The 18,257-nt window shown below is 42.4% G+C and overlaps 1 protein-coding gene across 1 annotated transcript in view; it reads left to right on the forward strand.

The window, feature by feature from the left end:
• Window positions 1-13,858, forward strand: part of LRRC28 (leucine rich repeat containing 28) — a 35,617-nt gene extending 21,759 nt beyond the window's left edge. Inside the window, exons 7-10 of the mRNA XM_072148584.1 lie at window positions 5,237-5,339; window positions 6,549-6,724; window positions 11,237-11,396; window positions 12,895-13,858. Coding sequence (XP_072004685.1) covers window positions 5,237-5,339; window positions 6,549-6,724; window positions 11,237-11,396; window positions 12,895-12,967 — 512 coding nt within the window. The 3' untranslated portion in view covers window positions 12,968-13,858. The remainder of the gene's footprint in view (window positions 1-5,236; window positions 5,340-6,548; window positions 6,725-11,236; window positions 11,397-12,894) is intronic.
• The last annotated feature ends 4,399 nt before the right edge of the window (window positions 13,859-18,257 follow it).

Below are 18,257 nucleotides of genomic sequence, written 5' to 3' on the forward strand. Positions count from 1 at the left end.
GAAGCTATAGCACAGAGGGGCTCTGGTAATGCCCCCATTAGTATCATCTTAAAAGGAAGGAGGCTAGGGATAACAAATATTACAAAATTAGCACTGCCAAGGTGCCTGGATCTATGTGTAACTTTAAAGGAAATCTACCACCAGGATCAAGGTTTGTAAACCAAGCACACTGACTTGCTGGTGTGTTCCCCCTCTGGCAGGATCTGCTATTCTTCTAGATTCTAATGCCCTGGTTTTTACAAAAACAGTCCTTTAAAATAATGCAAATGAGTCTGAGGGGCTCCGGGCAACAAAGGTTTTAATGTAGATTGGAGACCCTCAGGCTCATTTGCATAATATTTAAAGCCTTTATTTTCTTAAAAATACGGACCTAAGAAACTTAAAGAACACTGGATCCTTCCAGACGGGGCACACACTAGCATGTCACTGTGCTCGGTGTACAATCCTTCATCCTGCTGGTAGATGTTCTTTTACTTTAGTACACGCTATAAATGGGTTTTCTCACTATAGACACTTATACACAGGATAAGAGATAAGTGTCTGATCTCTGGTGGTCTCATTGCTGCCAGCCCCTGTGATCAGGAGAATTGGATCCAAAAGGACATACTGGGAATTGAGTGCACAACTATACGCATCTAAGCACAATTCATACGTCTTCCCTGATCCATTTTTAAAATGGTACATATTAATATAAAAAGTGAAGATGCTTCCATTTGGAAATATGGAAATCCCTCAAGAGCTGGGGCAAAAAAACAGAAAAGAACACATATTTGTCCCAATCTGGCTCCCAGCTCCCAAATTGCTTCAGCACAGGTTTTCCTGGGGCATCACAGAACCATCCACTGACCAAGTTTATTAGACATGGGACGTCACTAGAGATGAGTGGACCGAAACTAAATTGACACCTTAGCCATAGGTGTGATTGGTCAGGGGGACATACCCTGGCCAATCATAACTATGGCTATTGGCTAGGGGCGTCAATTTTCCGGATTGCTGCTCAGCCACTAATCTGACAATGTGACAGGGAAACACCCAAACCCTAGAGCAGAACTAAAAATTCGGGTCAGCTTTCATTTCCCAGGGGACTTCACTTACTGTGTTGTCAGCTGGTCCAAGGGGGCCACTCATTGTATTATGTGAGTCCTATCACCAGCCAGACCTTCCAGTCGAGCGCAGGACCCTTAACCAGAAGTACCAAAGGTACGTGCAATTTGGGAGCCATAGCTGGGTACATATGGAATATATTCCTGGAAAACCCCTATAGCAGTGATGGCGAACCTTTTAGCGACTGAGTGCCCAAAGTGCAACCCAAACCCCCCTTATTTATCGCGAAGTGCCAACCAAAAATTAAAGCAGTAACTTATTGCTCCATGTTCTTCAACGACTTTCAATCAGATTGGCCTCCTGAGGACAGCAACACAGTAGAAAGATGGAAAATTTTCATCATTTTAGCTTCTTTCCAGTGTCCCTCTGTACACAGAGAATCCTCTAAAGATAATTTGGCCCTGTCTACTCATTCTCCCTCTTCCTACAGTTCGAAGTAGAGAAGCAAGTATCAAAATATGTCTGAAAACAGCATCTTTTAAGTGGCTTGCAACTGCAGGAGGATTCTTAGAGTTCTGTCTGGTGTGTGGGGCGATGGCCCGGGTGCCCACAGAAAGGGCTCTGAGTGCCACCTCTGGTACCCGTGCCATAGGTTCGCCACCACTGCCCTATAGGGTGATGTAATTATACACAGAGGTGCCATTCGCCTCTGTGATAGAAGTACCCATGTTGTGTTTTTACGTAAAGTGCTTTGCTTAGGTATACAACTTATCCTGAGGATAGGGGATAACATACTGAATGATGGGGTTCCAACTGATGAGCCCCCTCCGCAAATACTACTCAAACACAAGGGACAAGCTCTATTGTCCCCTGTTCTATTGATTGGTGGGGTCTTAGCTGTGGACCCCCAGTGATGTAAAACTTATCCATTCCTACTAGCTCCTTCCTTAAACTATGTACATGTTTTTATTCAAAGCACCCATAGCCACATAGCCCACAATCTTTAATTTTTTGTTTACTTTTAACACCTGAACTTCCCCTTTCTATTTTACAAAATATACACAAGACTCGCATCTGCAAGGGTTTGTGGTCAAGCACAGGCAGACTTTGTGGTAAAACGCTATTGATTTTGCTACAAACCCTCACATTACATGCAAAGAAAAAAAAAAGAGTTTTTGGTGGAAATGTATTTTGTTCAGTAAGTTGTATCTGTGTGTGAGCCCTACAATAGGGATAGTAAAAGACGCCCTGGATCCTGCCTATATAATCTGTTATTTTATACTCATCTGCCAATTAACTGCTTGTAAATGTCAACATTATGTGACACGTCTTCCTTTAGACGTCTATAAAGAGCCATTAAGATAGTGTTTATGTGCTCATGAACAGCGCCATTCATATTCTCCGTGTCAAGGACATGATCGTATGACTTCTGGCTATGGTACATGATATTTACACCAAATCAACATCATGCAAAAACTGCATTACAATAATGAGTCGCCCAAATTGTAACCTATCAGTATGTCATTTTATCCTTTTCTTTGTTAACCCTGCTACATATGGTCCCGCTGAACATATGGGTATGTTTTAGGGATTATGTATTCTATTCTGAGTCTATAGGGATGTAAATTTCTGTCCATTCAAGGATTGACAAATTGGCACTTGATGCTTTGACCTTTTTACAAAGACCTATGTAACATAAGTGCAATCTTTTATTTCCTTATACATTTTAAAGGAAATCTACCATCAAAGCATGGAGATATGAAGAAAACGTGCAGCACTCCGTTTGTGGTGAAAAAATATAAAGTGGTCCTTTTATTCCATCACATATAACAATAGCGACGTTTCGGCTCAAGAGAGCCTTTTTCAAGCCATTTACACAGTGTCATCAGCGGAAATTTATACAAACATACAAGGTCATGTGACTAACAATGATCCATCAAAGCATGGATACACCAGGGGCACTTACTCATAGATCCAGGCACTGTGACTGCGGTAATCTTCTTATATTTTTTATCCATGGCCTTCCATATAAAATTAACTTTTAACATTTTGCTAATGAGTAAGAAGGGCTCTGGGGGTGTTACCAGAGCCCATCTGTGCTGCAAATTCAGAGGGTATTATAGTGTGCAAGAAGCACTTTCCCCTACCTCTGTGTGAGATTACATCAGGCAGAGGGAGGGGGAGACAGTGTAACAGCCTGTGAAGCTACAGCACGGAGGAAGCCATGGATAACAAATATAAGACGAATACCACAGTCACAGTGCTGGATCTATGAGTGTCCCTGGTTTATCACAATGGATTTTGATGGGAGATTTTCTTTAACTAACCATCGCCAGCACATCTTGATCTCACAGGGCAATATTCTGCTGGTAATATTGCAGATTTTATGTTTTTGTCAGTTACAATTAGATTATTATATATTTGTAATACTATCTGGTCTACATTTATTCTCTCAACAAATTTTAGTTAGTACTACATTTAGTTAGTACTGTTTGGCGCAAATAAAGCCACATGAAAAGAAAATGTGTGTTTTGATGCTGTTTTTGTTACAGGTAAAACATTTTAAGCAAATTTATTTTTTAATCTGCAAAACAAACAAACAAAAAATGCATGTACAAAATTAAGTAAATTGACCCTTAGGTTACCTGCACACAACCATGTACATTGTTTGCAGCCCATGTGTCATTGGTATGTGAGGTCCTCAATACACTGTTGACAGTAGAAAAGACTCTCCAAGCCGCAGATTTGGGAAGGAATTGGACATTTTCAGTCAGCTCACACAGAGTTGTGTGTCTAAACTCAAAGAAAAGCATTTCTTTGTATGCCATCCATTGAATCAATGGATAGCACAATGACAATTTCTACGTCCAATTGCTTCACACGTGGCAGCACGATCCATGTGCTGGTCCGATCTCATGGGCTAAACAGAGTGCAGTGGACAGGAGTGCTTGCACCATAGAGAAATATGATACAAGGACTGCCAGGTGAACTGCAGTGCAGGCTCTGTAACAGTTCTTATAATACCAGTACCGGCACTGCTGTTTAGTCAGCAGATAGAGAATCCTTGCATCATAATTCTCTATGATGCAATGACTCCCATCCACTGCACTGTGTTCAGCACATGTGATCTGACCTGCACTTGGACCCATTTCCATGGGCTGCACACGTTCTTGCAGGTTAAGTTATCTGTAACCATATGCAGAATATACAGGGAAAGACTTGTGTCTTCAAGCAAGGATATAATTGAAGAAACTATAGCTACCAGTGGATTTTGATTTAAAAAAAAACCCTGAATATTGTACAGTTATAAAAGTAAAAATGTTTTGATGGGGTTTATAAAGCTTTCTATAACCCTAGACCTTGCTGCTTTACTACAGTGACATGTGAAACGCAGGAGTTAACGCGTGAGTCACTTTTATCGCTACCTTCTCCTCCTCCCTGTGTATTGTACCACATCAGTGTGCTCTTGGCAAGGTGCTGCCTCTGTACAAACATCATTTCATTGTGTCCCTTCTGCGCAGTTAGCAGAAGTTCCCATATTTGGACTTTGCGTGAGTTTGGCTATCACCACTAGGCCAGTCCATAGCTCAATGTAAATCACAAGCATTACTCTCCAGACAATAGTGCTGAGGCTGCCAACATCTGAGCCGCGGTGATAAAAAATAATGTGTTGGGTTAAGGCCAAGGGGGCCAGGCGAGCGGCAACCTAATGCGAGAGCAGGGGAGCGACCACCGCCAGGGGTTAACACTGCGCTATGTCATCACTGACAGCTCTCCAGGGTGACAGGACCTGTACTTTGCCTGGCAGCAGCTCACCCAGCGAACTCTGTACCCTTTACCCTGAAGGTGCTGGATGCCGACAGCAGATACCGCGGAGGGGATGTTGTATAATAGCATGACATTAATGGTTATGCTTGGCTGGGATTTAGTGAACTCATGGACCAGAACCAGGCAGACATATAAACCAGCAATGTTAAAAATTCACCTGTCCCTAACCTCTAATTATTAGGGCAGGTCACAACCCCTATTAATACCCCACTAGGTGAATGGAAAACAATAGGTTTTTCCTAGAAGTAATATTAAGTAAGATACTTTTCCTACATGTTAAGAATCTTTGGAATTTGTGTTATGTACAGGAGACATTTTATTTGTTATTAATAGACATTTTTGTCAATTTCATTGTTCTATCTAGATTTGGGAAGATCTAGAGAGCTACAGTATGTCTATGTGGACAACAATATTCAGCTGAAGGGTCTCCCCTCCTATCTCTACAACAAAGTGATTGGCTGCAGTGGGTAAGTTCTTCCCTGTTTTCTAAGCAAAATCACACTGACTTCTGTCACCCAGCTTTTCCAGACTACTGAAGGTCAGAAGTGCTTATATTTTACATCATTATTACCTTCTTACTGTAATTGCCACAAAATAAAGAAGCCATGAAGAAGAACTAGCTTCTTTATAGATGAAGAGGTTATAGCACTATATAACCTAAGCATATGTGCTGTTCAGGAGCCTGAAAAAGCTGGATAACAACCATTTAAAGTGGGGGGGGGGGTTGACAAATGGGTGGGACAAGACTGGAGCAGTGCATAATTAGGGTAAGAGGAGAATCGCCGGAGCAGCCACAGGAGTGACAGAGCTTCATTATCATCATTTTATAATTGCTTTTTCAGCAAAACCACTCAGCTCAGGGGCTAAACAAGATATGTTTCTGCATCAGTGTAGCTACAGCACTCTGATGCATTCACAATGCATAAAAGCAAATGGTAGATTTCCTTTAAGGCCCATGCATTCAGATCCACATCTTGGTAATGATCTGTAGTAGTAATAATCTTTATTTATATAGCGCCATCAACTGCTGTAGGGCTTTACAAATCATTGGGGACATAAAAATAAAATAAGACATCACTGATTACTGTATCAAGTTATATCATTTTTAACCCTGTAGATTATTTTGTGTAGTCTGACACCAATTATCCTTGATCGGGTGTACGATAGACCTTCACACATTCTCATCTTCGCCTCTTATTTACTGCTCTCTGATCTTTCACAATAATTTTTCTTGCCTGCGTTTGAAATGGTAGAAAGATGCTTTTTAGATGCATATTTATTGACTTCTGAAACAACCTAAATATTATTGGATAGAACATTAAGTCCATTAGTAGAACTAGACAAATAAGGGTATAACGTGATTTTGTTAAACCGAATGGCAAATGGAGATGACTAGTTTTCTTTCCTGAAGAGGGTGAAATCATTAGCAGTCTCTATTTCTCTATGTGATGTGTCTTGTCTTGTATAAACCTCGGCCTCAAGTCCCTCTGGATGGGGGCCAGGCTATGACCATGATTTTCCACTTGTAAGTGATTGGAAATGGCTGCCTGCTAAGGGCCTGCTTTAATATTTTCTCTAGGGTTAGCAGTTCTAGGAGTTAGAAGCCTTTGTCAGAGAATTCCAGGAAAGAAAGACACCTTGTGATATTAACAGTTTCCTTCCTCCCATCCTCACAGCTGCGGCTCGCCCATTCCCATATCCGAAACCAAGCTGCTTTCTTTCACCTCCGGGCCACTGAGCGTCCACCTCCCAGCCGAGGTGAAGTCTATTGGTTTGTCCACGGACTCGGTTTTACCTCTACAAGAACTGGCGCTGCGCTCCCTCCATGCTGCTTTCTGCTCCGTTTTACCAGGTGACACTGATCTTACATGTTCAGGAATATTCTTGCATATTGCAAAATGGCACCAACTTTGAAAATGAGTTGGGAAACCTTGGGAATGAGTTTGTACAGGAGGCTAGTTGTGCTTTAAGGATATGACTCATAAAGTAATACTGCCCCGAGGTTCTATAAAATTCTACCTTGTGTTAACTGATCCAGTTGTTTCAACTTTAATAAAAATTACTACTCTGACAGCTGTCTATAAATAATAACATAATTATTCCTGTACATGCCGTGGCCCAGTCACATAAAGTATTTTACTTATACATCTACTTGTACCTGTACTTACTATAGAGCAGGGGCCGGGAACCTATGGCTCATGAGCCAGATGTGGCTCTTTTGATGGCCGCATCTGGCTCGCGGACCGGGCTCCTGGTGGAAAAATTTAAAAATCATGTACTAACCTTTCTGACACTCCGCAGTAGCTCCGCTGATGCAGTCCGGCCGGCGGTGACCGCTCCGTGCGCTCCGGCGTCGCACAGACTATGAAGTTGGCTATCGGCTGTGAACCGACGGCGCACATGGAGCTGTCACCGAGGCTGGCTGTTTCCAGGAGGAAGGCTGACTGTAAGGGGGGCTGGCTGTCTGTATTATGGGGAGGGGCTGGCTGTCTATATACTGGGGAGGGGCTGGCTGTCTATATACTGGGGAGGGACTGGCTGGCTATTTACTGGGGAGGGACTGGCTGGCTATATACTGGGGAGGGACTAGCTGGCTATATACTGGGGAGCATGCTGGCTATATACTGGGGAGCATGCTGGCTATATATAGGGGGCTGGCTATAAACTGGGCTGGCTGGCTATATAATGGGTGGGCAGGTTGGCTATATAGTGGGTGGGGCTGGCTGGCTGTATCCAAGGAGGCTGGCTGGCTATGTACTCGGTGGGGCTTGCAGGCTATATACATATACTGGGTGGGCAGGCTGGCCATATACTGGGTGGGGCTGACTGGCTATATACTGGGTGGGGCTGGCTGGCTGTATCCGGAGGGGAGGCTGGCTATATACTGGGTGGGGCTGGCTGGCTATATACATATACTGGGTGGAGCTGGCTGGCTATATACTGGGTGGGGCTGGCTGGCTATATACTGGGTGAGGGTCTGGTTGCATACTAGGGGGACTGGCTGGCTGTCTATATTATGGGGAGGGGCTGACTGGCTATATACTGGGGAGGGACATGCTGGCTATATACTGGGCAGCATGCTGGCTATATATAGGGGTCTGGCTATATACTTGGTTGGCTGGCTATATACTGGGTGGGCAGGCTGGCTATATACTGGGTGGGCAGGCTAGCTATATACTGGGTGGTGCTGGCTGGCTATATACTGGGTGGGGCTGGCTGTATCCAGGGGGAGGCAGGCTGGCTATATACATATACTGGGTGGGGCTGGCTGGCTATATACATATACTGGGTGGGGCTGGCTGGCTATATACTGGGTGGGGCTGGCTATATACTGGGTGGGGCTGGCTGGCTATATACTGGGTGGGGCTGGCTGGCTGTATCCAGGGGGAAGGCTGGCTGGCTATATACTGGGGCTGGTTGGCTATATACATATACTGGGTGGGGCTAGCTGGCTGTATCCAGGGGGGAGGCTGGCTACATACATATACTGGGTGGGGGGCTGGTTGTATACTGGGGGGACTGGCTGGCTGTATACGGGGGCCTGGCTGTCTATATTATAGGGAGGGGATGGCTGTCTATATACTGGGAAGGGACTGGCTGGCTATATACTGGAGAAGGGCATGCTGGCTATATACTGGGGGGGTTTGGCTATATACTGGGTGGGCTGGCTGGCTGTATACTGGGGGGACTGGCTGGCTGTATACTGGTGGTATGCTATATACAGGGGGACTGTCTGGCTATACACAGGGGGTCAGGCTGTCTGTATTCTGGGGATGGGCTGGCTAGCAATATACAGGGGCGGCTAGCTGGCTTTATACAGGAGGGGGGCTGGCTGGCTATATACTGGGGGGGCTGTCTGGCTATGTATAGGGGGCTGGCTATATACTGGGTGGGATGGCTGGCTATATACTGAGTGGGCTAGCTATATACTGGGGGTGGCTGTCTGGCTATATATGGGGGGCTGGCTATATACTGGGTGCGTTGGCTGGCTATATACTGGGGAGGCTGGTTGGCTGTATAATGGGGGGACTGGCTGTAAATTGTTATTGTTAATCCTGGTTCTTATGACAACCCAACATTTTTAAAATCCAATTGTCACAGAGACCAAAAAAATTCTGGCTGGGATTACAATTATAAAATATACAGTTCCGACTTACATACAAATTCAACAAACCTAAAGAACCTATCTTGTACATAACCTGGGGACTGCCTGTATATTGTAAAATTACTGTAAAGACCCCGGGTAAAGGTAGATTCTTTCACAGATAGTTCTATGACAGCCGTGGAACCCTTGCCTAGGGTCTTAGCTGTCAAAACAACCGGCCAGTGCATTCTGATGACCTCACGGGTTGCGCGCCAGACAGTTTAAAGATGGCAGTACCCATGCATCACCATCACTTTAGTCCTGCCATCGCATTTGATGGCGGCACCTAGGAGGATGGTATCAGCACCAATCCTGGGTGTTAACTGCATTATGCTTTGTGTGAAGTGGGTTCATCTTGTACATCACATGTGGTTAAGGTGTTAAGCGCTGCCTGATTCCTGGAGGACGTTGCACTGTCACCCGCACTCTGCTCACATCCGCAGGCTCCAGAGGAAGGGCCTGCAAGCACATGACCAGGGGTCAGACCGGTGGCTGGTTGCATCTGTGCAAATGGCAAGAAGCCAAAATTGCAACACAGAAGCTAGCCCTGCCTGGTTCTGACCCTACTGGACCTTCTATCCTGACTATCATGGGAGAGTCTCTGACCCGACCCAACGTACGTTTCGCCATACTTTGCGCTTCTTGACAAATCAGCTGTAGTTATGTTAAGAATAAATCACACATATCTACTATTTTTACCAATTTCAGTGACTTTTAAGAAGGCAATTGGATGCACAGGATTTTATTTAGGAGCTTCAGAGTACTGGGAGCTTAATACATACAGATGCCACATTTTTAATTTTTTTTTTTTATTTGTCAAGAATTTGGGAAAGTATGTTTCATTTTCTTTACTCTTAAATATAGTAGATGTTGTGTTGCATTTATTCTGGCGGCGCCCCTCCTGGCATGTTTATGTGGTATGAAGTTTGCTGTTAGTGAGAGCGGGGCAAGTGGCAGGATGTCTCTGTTTTTTAGGCAAAAATTAGGTTATCAAAGAAATAGTAAGTGACCACAAAAGTGAGAGCGGTTATAGTAAAAGATCAATTTTTCACTTCTTCTACAATGGTTGCCATACCACAAAGCATTACATAGATGATTAAATCACAATCTATATCATGGACAGGTACATAGGAGAGGATTAAAATGTCACTTGTGGTGAATAATACGCTGTATTACAATGTCTGACTAATCTGATTAGTTACACAGTATCTTACTATATGTTAGGCAGAAACTTCTGCTGTGAAATCAGATACAGATTAACTCCATGTCTGTGATAAAAGAGGCTGACACAGGATTCAGTGTTATCCCGTACCTACACAATAGCTGAATACTCAGCCATCAGTTGGGTCCTGACTTTTAGAATCACAATTAATATGTGGCTCCCATTCACCCATCTGAATGAAGCAGCAATGGTTTGTCCCGCATCAGAATATCCTTCGAAGAGTAGACAACGTTAAAGGAAACCTGTCACCAGATTTTACACTATTAAACTTCTAGCCCCCTCAGGTATGGTATGACATGTCCTTTATAGAATTCCCTCTTATTTGTGAAATCTCACCCATTTACCTATAAATCTCCACCAAAGTCATATTGAAATGTGCAGAGAAGTGTCATAATTTGCCCGAGATGAGTCAAGTTTAGAGGATGCAAAAGGAGAGTCACTGCAGAAGTATGACTCTTTTCTGACTCATTTTTACATGTCTTTTGGAGAGTTTCCACATAAAAGAGGACATTCTATAAAGGACATTTTATCCCCTACCTGAGGGGGTTAGTAGTTTATCGCGGTAAAACCTGGTGACAAGTTCATTTTAAATCTTGGACTTAAGACTAGAGATGTGCGAATCCAAATTACAAGTTCGGGTGCGTCCCGCACGACCCAGGCATATTGAAAATTGATGCCCTTGGCCACACGGCCACCTAGCTGGCAATATGTCTGGGTTGCGCAGGACTCACCTGGACCCAAACAGTAGTTCTCATGACCTGCTATCACTTTCTGGGGAAATTATTGCAACACAGGGACCTTCTACAACTTGGAATCAGATACTTTTGTTACAATAAAGTGAAGATGATTGTTACACATCTCTATTCTTATATTATGCACTATAACCAATGGCTGAATTATAGGTGTATAACATATTGTCCTATTTGATTTGCTATTGTATAACATTGCAGGATACTTCCTATAAGACAAATGTGACCCCTGTGTTTTTCTGTCATTAGATCTAAGCTGCCTTTCCCACATCTCATTACCCAGAAGTCTGTTGGAGCTACTGCAATGTCCTCTAGGGCACTGCCATCGCTGCAGCCAGTCCATGTTTACTATTGTTTATCCAAAGCTCTTCCCTCTGAGAGAGACCCCTATGGCTGGACTACATCAAGGGTAACACATCTGGGCTCCATTTGGATTGTTGGCTCATAATGGTGCAGGGGAAGGTTATGAGACTGTTTTATACATAAGAACGTGGTTATTGTTAGCGATATTAGGAGCAATTGACAGAAGGTGTGGATATCATTTCTTATGGTTTAGAATGTATTGGTTCCATTAGAATCCGTCCATTAGAATTGTATTATAATCATCAGCTCCTATGTAATCTCAGAGAGCCTCTGTCTACATTAATGAGGCAGAATTCAGCAAACATGTGAGAGGGAGATTGACACGGAGAGATAGAAGCACTTTCCTCTGATGAGATTTATCAGTGGATTTTTAATTATTGATTTATGAAAAGTTTTTTTCTTAAAGGGGTATTCCCATCTGGGCATTTATATTTAATTAAATTCATTTGCCATATGTAAACATTTCTTCAATTGGATGTTATTAAAAAAAATGTTCCTGTGTGAAGATAATTTCTCATAAATGTAGTTATTCTGTCCCTTAGAAACGAGATAGCTTCCTCGGATACGACCACGTCAAACTCTGGCAGCAGTGGCCAGACTTGCGCTATAGAGTCCTGCTGGACCACCAGGATTCAGCGATCATTACCACAGGACGGCTGTGTGACATGTAGTAACTCCCAGACATTTTATATACAATAACCTTTTGTTTCTTTGTGCACTCAATCTATCAGACGTGGCCGTATCCGAGGAAGCCATCTCGTTTCTAAGGGACAACATGGTTACATTTATGAGAAATTATCTTCACACAGGAACATTTTTTTAATAACATCCAATTCAAGAAATGTTTATATATGGCAGATTTATCAAACTGAATGTAAGTGCCCAGATGAGAATACCCCTTTAAGTTAGTCACCATTTAAATAAGAGCTGGATAGAAGTAGAAGGTACACATGCTGACCGTCAACTCTACTAATATGACATATGTAAGGAATATTATTATCCTGAAAAACCCCTTTAACCCCTTAACAATTCTCGTTTAAGGTACTTCTGATGCAATGCCATTCTATGGTGCTGTATCCAGAGAGTTTAACTCCTTAGTCACCACAGTGTCTAAGCCGGTGCAGAGGGAGTGAGTTCACAGGCAGCCCAGGGGTCCTGTGAGGTAGTATATGGGAGCTCCGAAAATTGCAGAGCAAATAGACTCTATTTTCAGCACTCCCATCAACCTGAATGGATGTGCAGTCAACTTTTCATATGGCTCATTTTAAATTATAGGAGCAGGTCCCAAAGTTAGATATCTGTCATGTTATGACATTCTATTATATTAATTATTCCTTTATATAGCGCCAACATATTCCGCAGCATAAATACTGGTAATGGAAATGCCCCTTTAGGTACCATACTCATAAGATGAGCAATATTTAATGGATCCTTAGGACAAGGAGTCTAAAGTCTGATAATATCCTTATGGTAGATACTAAGGTTGTATGTATATACAGGGATGACGCTTACACACCTGACACATACTGTACTTTTTCTTCCAGGAGAACAGCTGTCAGTTTTGTGGCCTACTGCTGCTCCACCCAGTGTCTCCAGACATTTGATCTACTAAGTTGATATTTATTTATTCTGAGGCAATATTGGACGGCCCCATGTTGCCTATCGTCTTAATCGACAAATGACAACCAGCAGTGATATCTCTGCAATGTGCAGAGCAGGCAACTTTAAGGACTGAGGAATCTTACACATACTCTCCTTCCCCCCCAGGTTCTTCAGTAAAGACTCTCTTCTTCTTGTGTGTTTTTGGATGAATCATTCATACCACAAGGTCGCTGGATCTGCCATCCAAAACGCTTATGAAAGATGTGATTTAACAAACAGGCCCACGCTGGCCTTAAGCATTACTCAGTTCTGACCATAAATAAGGCCGGAGCAGGCAAGGAGGAGGACAATATGTTATAAAAGGAAAACCTGATTGTCATTTGTACAGTTGCTTTTAGTGATATGCACTGCACATAATAGAAGGCAATAAAGTCTTTACTGAATTACCAACCACAAAAACCAAGACCCCGGCGGGTTGTGTGCCAGCCCTGTGAAATGATTGTGTGAGAGATTCCTATAGCAGACCATTCCCGTGTAATGAGCCGGCCTTTAAATCCGCCATATCCTGACCGTAACAATGGTGCTTCATGAAGATGAAATATTTTTTGAATCTCGCCTTTTAACTTTTTCACTGCCACCGACGAGAACAACTTTATTCTAAAGGAAAGGAAGTTTTCTAAGTGGATGTACATCATGTATCACACCATCGCTTGTAACTCGGAGGGTTTGCAGATGTGTTCTGGGTACAGACAGCGGATCTCTCAGCGCTGCGTGTTAGCAAAACACCATGGCTGCTGACCAGACATCTTATTAAAGGCACTGGAATAGATCATGATTTCTAATGACCTCATCCCAGAAACGTCTCAACGAAATATGGACTGAAATAAAGCTGCTTTTTATGTGAAACGCTAGTGTGTTCAGTTATTTGCACTAAGAGCTACAGTAGGCTCCTTATACAGTACGTTCTGCAGTCAGTGGCTGAGGTTTCCACTTGATTCTCCAATTAAAAACATTGGACATACACAAACCCATGTAATTGCCTGAAAATTGTGGGGGGGGTCTCACAAAATGTTGTAAATGTAGGCTTGCGGAATGGGGATGCTGATCCTTGCGTGAGTGTATGACTCCCTTATATTACAATGCAATGTACAATAGGTGAGATGGACACCACCAAAAAGTATATAAAATAAATGTAATTGCCTCTTGAGGTCCCTGAAGTCTTGATTCCAATGGTCCATGTTGATTTTTCACCATTTGTAGTCAGTCTGTATGTCCATGGAGGAGAGGGCCTATGACGCTGTTTAGAAAACAATTGAGGAATATTTATCACTTTACTAAAAATGACTACATAAATTGTACTAAAGAAACAAAAACACATCATCGCAATAATGAAGTCAATGGCTAGTACAGTGATGGCAATCCTTTTAGAGACCAAGTACCCAAACTACAACCAAAACCCACATATTTTTCACAAAGTGCCAATTTGGCAATTTAAGCAGTAAGTTATTGGTCTCTGCTCTGTTACAGATTTCAGTTGTATTGGCATCCAGAAGACGCTAATACAGTAGAAAGGAGGAGAAATTCGGATTATCATTGAAGGTTCCCTCCAGGGTCCCCTGAATAGGTAGAATCACAGGGCCTGGAACTGGAGCTCCAATGTAAAGTCTGCTCTGTCCACATCTCCTCGCTCCTCCTGCAGTTTCAGCTAATTTAACCCTTTCAGGACCTGGCCCTCTTTTGTTTTTTCATTTTTTACTCCCCATGATCAAAAATCCATAACTTTTTTATTTTTCCATGTACAGAGCTGTGTGACGGCTTATTTTGTGCGTAACAAATTGCACTTCATAGAGATGGTATTGAATATTCCATGCCGTGTACTAGGAAGTGGGAAAAAAATTCCAAATGCAGTGAAATTGGTAAAAAAACGCATTTGTGCCGTCTTCTTGTGGGCTTGGATCTTACGTATTTCACTGTGCGCCCCAAATGACATGTCTACTTTATTCTTTGGGTCGGTTAAGGGGATACCAAATTTGTATAGGTTTTATAATGTTTTCATACATTTAAAAAAATTAAAACCTCCTGTACAAAAATTTTTTGGGGGATTTTGCCATCTTCTGGCGCTAATAACTTTTTCATACTTTGGTGTATGGAGCTGTGGGTGGTGTCGTTTTTTGCGGATTTTGATGTCGTTTACAATGTTATCAATTTTAGGACAGTTCGACCTTGTGATCACTTTTTATAGAATTTTTTAATTTTTTTAAATGACAAAAAAGTGCCATTTTCGACTTTGGGCGCGATTTTTCGTTACGGGATTAAACGCAGTGAAAAACCATTATCATATTTTGATAGATCGCCATTTTCGGACGCGGCGATACCTAATGTGTTTATGATTTTTACTGTTTATTTATATTTACATCAGTTCTAGGGAAAGGGGGGTGATTTGAGTTTTTAGGGTTTTTTATTATATTTTTTTTTTTTTACTTTTTTTTTTTTTTAGTACTTTTCATACTCCCTAGGGTACTTTAACCCAAGGGTGTCTGCACGATCCTATCATATACTGCCATACTACAGTATGGCAGTATATGGGGATTTTACTACTCATACAATGTGCTGTACTCATACACTGTACTCATACATTGTAATGCATGGGTTAACCCGAAGTAGCCTCGGGTCTTCGTGAGACAATATGCAGCAAAGACTTACCGGCTATGGAGAGGGCTCAGCGCGTAAGCCCTCTCCATGCACCCGCGGCCGACCCGTGACATGCTCTTACGTCACGGGTCGTTAACGGGTTAAAGGGCATCGACCACCAGGATGAAAGACTGTATCCAAATGAGCCCGAGGGGCTCCAGGATCCATTAACATTTATGGAGCCTGGAGGCCCTCAGGCTCATTTGTATACAATCCTTCACCCTGGTGGTAGTTGCCCTTTAAATGACATCCGCCATAAGTTTTATGATGGTCGATGTGTCCTACTAAGTAGTTCTTTTATTATAACTCTATGGCAATATAGAGTTGCAAACATTATGCTAATCAGTCTGCAGCACCTCATCTTATAATTTGTTCACCCCCCATTACGATACAGGTCCTGGTTCCACCCATCAGTACTGTGAATGGGGGCGGGATTAAGGGACAGACAGGAGCGTCCAAGACTGATTAGCATAATTTTTATAACTCTATATTGCCGTAATCCTATAGAGTTATAATAAAAGAAGTCCTGAGGAGCATAGTTCCTTAGGAACTTCTTAGTAGGACACATTTACCATCAGTAAACTTTAAAATGGCGAACGTGGCTCGCCCTGAGCCGCCTGGGACCGCAGGAGGGGCCCTTTAGTCCTGTCTGGTGATCCCTGTGCTGGGGTAATGGCCTGGGTGCCCACAGAGAGGCCCACCCGTGCCATAGATTCCCCACCACTGATCTAGTATGACATATATATGGCTAGTATATGGCTTCATGAAAATGGGCAGGGTATAAGCTTCAAAATTGTTGCCAGTGCAACTTTATTTTGAAGCATTTTTTTGGCTAAACCCTTTCACGACCCGTGACGTAATAGCACGTCACGGGGCGGCTGCGGGTGCATGGAGAGCGCTCACCTGTGAATTTTTTTTTTTTTTTTTAAAGTGATCAAAAGGTTGTACAGTCCTAAAAATGGTAGTATTGAAAACTTCTTCGAAAGCCGCAAAAAAAAAAGAAACTACCCACAGCTCTGTACACGAAAGTATAAAAAAGTTATTAGCGCCAGAAGATGGCAAAAAAAAAAAAAATTCTACACGAGTTTTTCATTTTTGTAAATGTATGAAAACATTAAAAAACCTATACCAATTTGGTAACCCCGTAATCGTACCAAGCCAAAGAATAAAGTAGACGTGTCATTTGGGGCGCACAGTGAAAGCCGTAAATCCAATCCCACAAGAAAACACTGCAAATGGTTTTTTTCACCAATTTCACTCCATTTAGAATTTTTTTCTCGCTTCCCAGTACACGGCATGGAAGAATGAATACCATTACTATGAAGTACAATTTGTTACGCAGAAAACAAGCCGTCACACAGCTCTTTACGTGTAAAAAAGTTATAGATTTTTAATTGTGGGGAATGAAAAAACAAAAAAGGGCGAGGTCCTCAAAGGGTTAAACTGAGCCAACATATAGGAGATGTGAAGAAATAGTTTTGGAAGATGCATGAGACATATTTATCAGTTTATGCTAAAATAACCATAAAGCAAAAGCCACTGAAAAACATCAAATCATGGATGAACAGAGGTCTTTGAGGAAGCATTGAGATAGTCGCAGGACTGTGACTAAAACACCTTAAAACCATGAATGGCCGCTCTATTTTTATTCCGTCAGGAGTCTGCACACAGTACAGTTAGTGCTGACTGTGTGCACCGCATAACCACATAATGATATATTGGTCACTATTTTTAGGGACATTCAAACTGCAAATACAGGATCTTTCAGAAAATTTGTAAGAAGCTGCACCTCAGGCGCACATTTGTATCAGTCTGGAGCCACAATCAAAGTAAATTCGTATGAAATCGGCTGTATTTCTCTTTAACCATATAAATACAGTATTGCAAAGGGTGCAGGATATTTTAGGTTAATTGCATCCATGAAATCTTTATTGTTCGGATGAGCATACTTTCTGGAACATGTATTATGTATAGCATTGGCGAGCGTTAAAGACACATTGCCATGACCATTGCCACATCTTTAACTTTCATTTTATAAAAAACTTGAATTCTTCATGAAATAATTTTATGTAACATCATTTTTCCATAGCTTTTTCCTTTGTTATTCTTACTAGTCTTACAAAATTATATAGTGAAAAGCAGCTTCTGCTCTGAATATAGGAGATGTTGCTTGTTTTTTTTTCAGATTTCCAAATGTTTACTGCAAATAACAAGACACCGTGACCTCACCTTGATTCCCAGATGGTAAAATCATGGTAACAATTCAGTGTGAATTGCGCCTTGATGATCAGCTAATTGAATTGATCTTGATTCTCTGATAAGTAATTTACTCATTTTCAGGGCCGGCTCAAGGTTTCAGTTGGCCCCTGGGTGAATAAACCTCAGTGGGGCCCCTTTGCAATGAACACAGGTGGCGGAGTTAAACATTCAGAAACAAATAGTCCTCTGTTCCCTAAAAATTTCCCTAGTTTATCATCCCAAAGAGCCCCCTCATAGGTAATTTTATATTAAACCCCACGTAGGCTGCCGGGGACTGAGCTAGGGCCATGTGGGCCCCTCCAGCAGCTCTGGGCCCTAGCACTTACCCAGGTATACAGGTTGCTGGCCCTGCCCT

The sequence above is a fragment of the Engystomops pustulosus genome, chromosome 4 (assembly GCF_040894005.1).
Source record: "Engystomops pustulosus chromosome 4, aEngPut4.maternal, whole genome shotgun sequence".
Taxonomy (NCBI): Eukaryota; Metazoa; Chordata; class Amphibia; order Anura; family Leptodactylidae; genus Engystomops; species Engystomops pustulosus.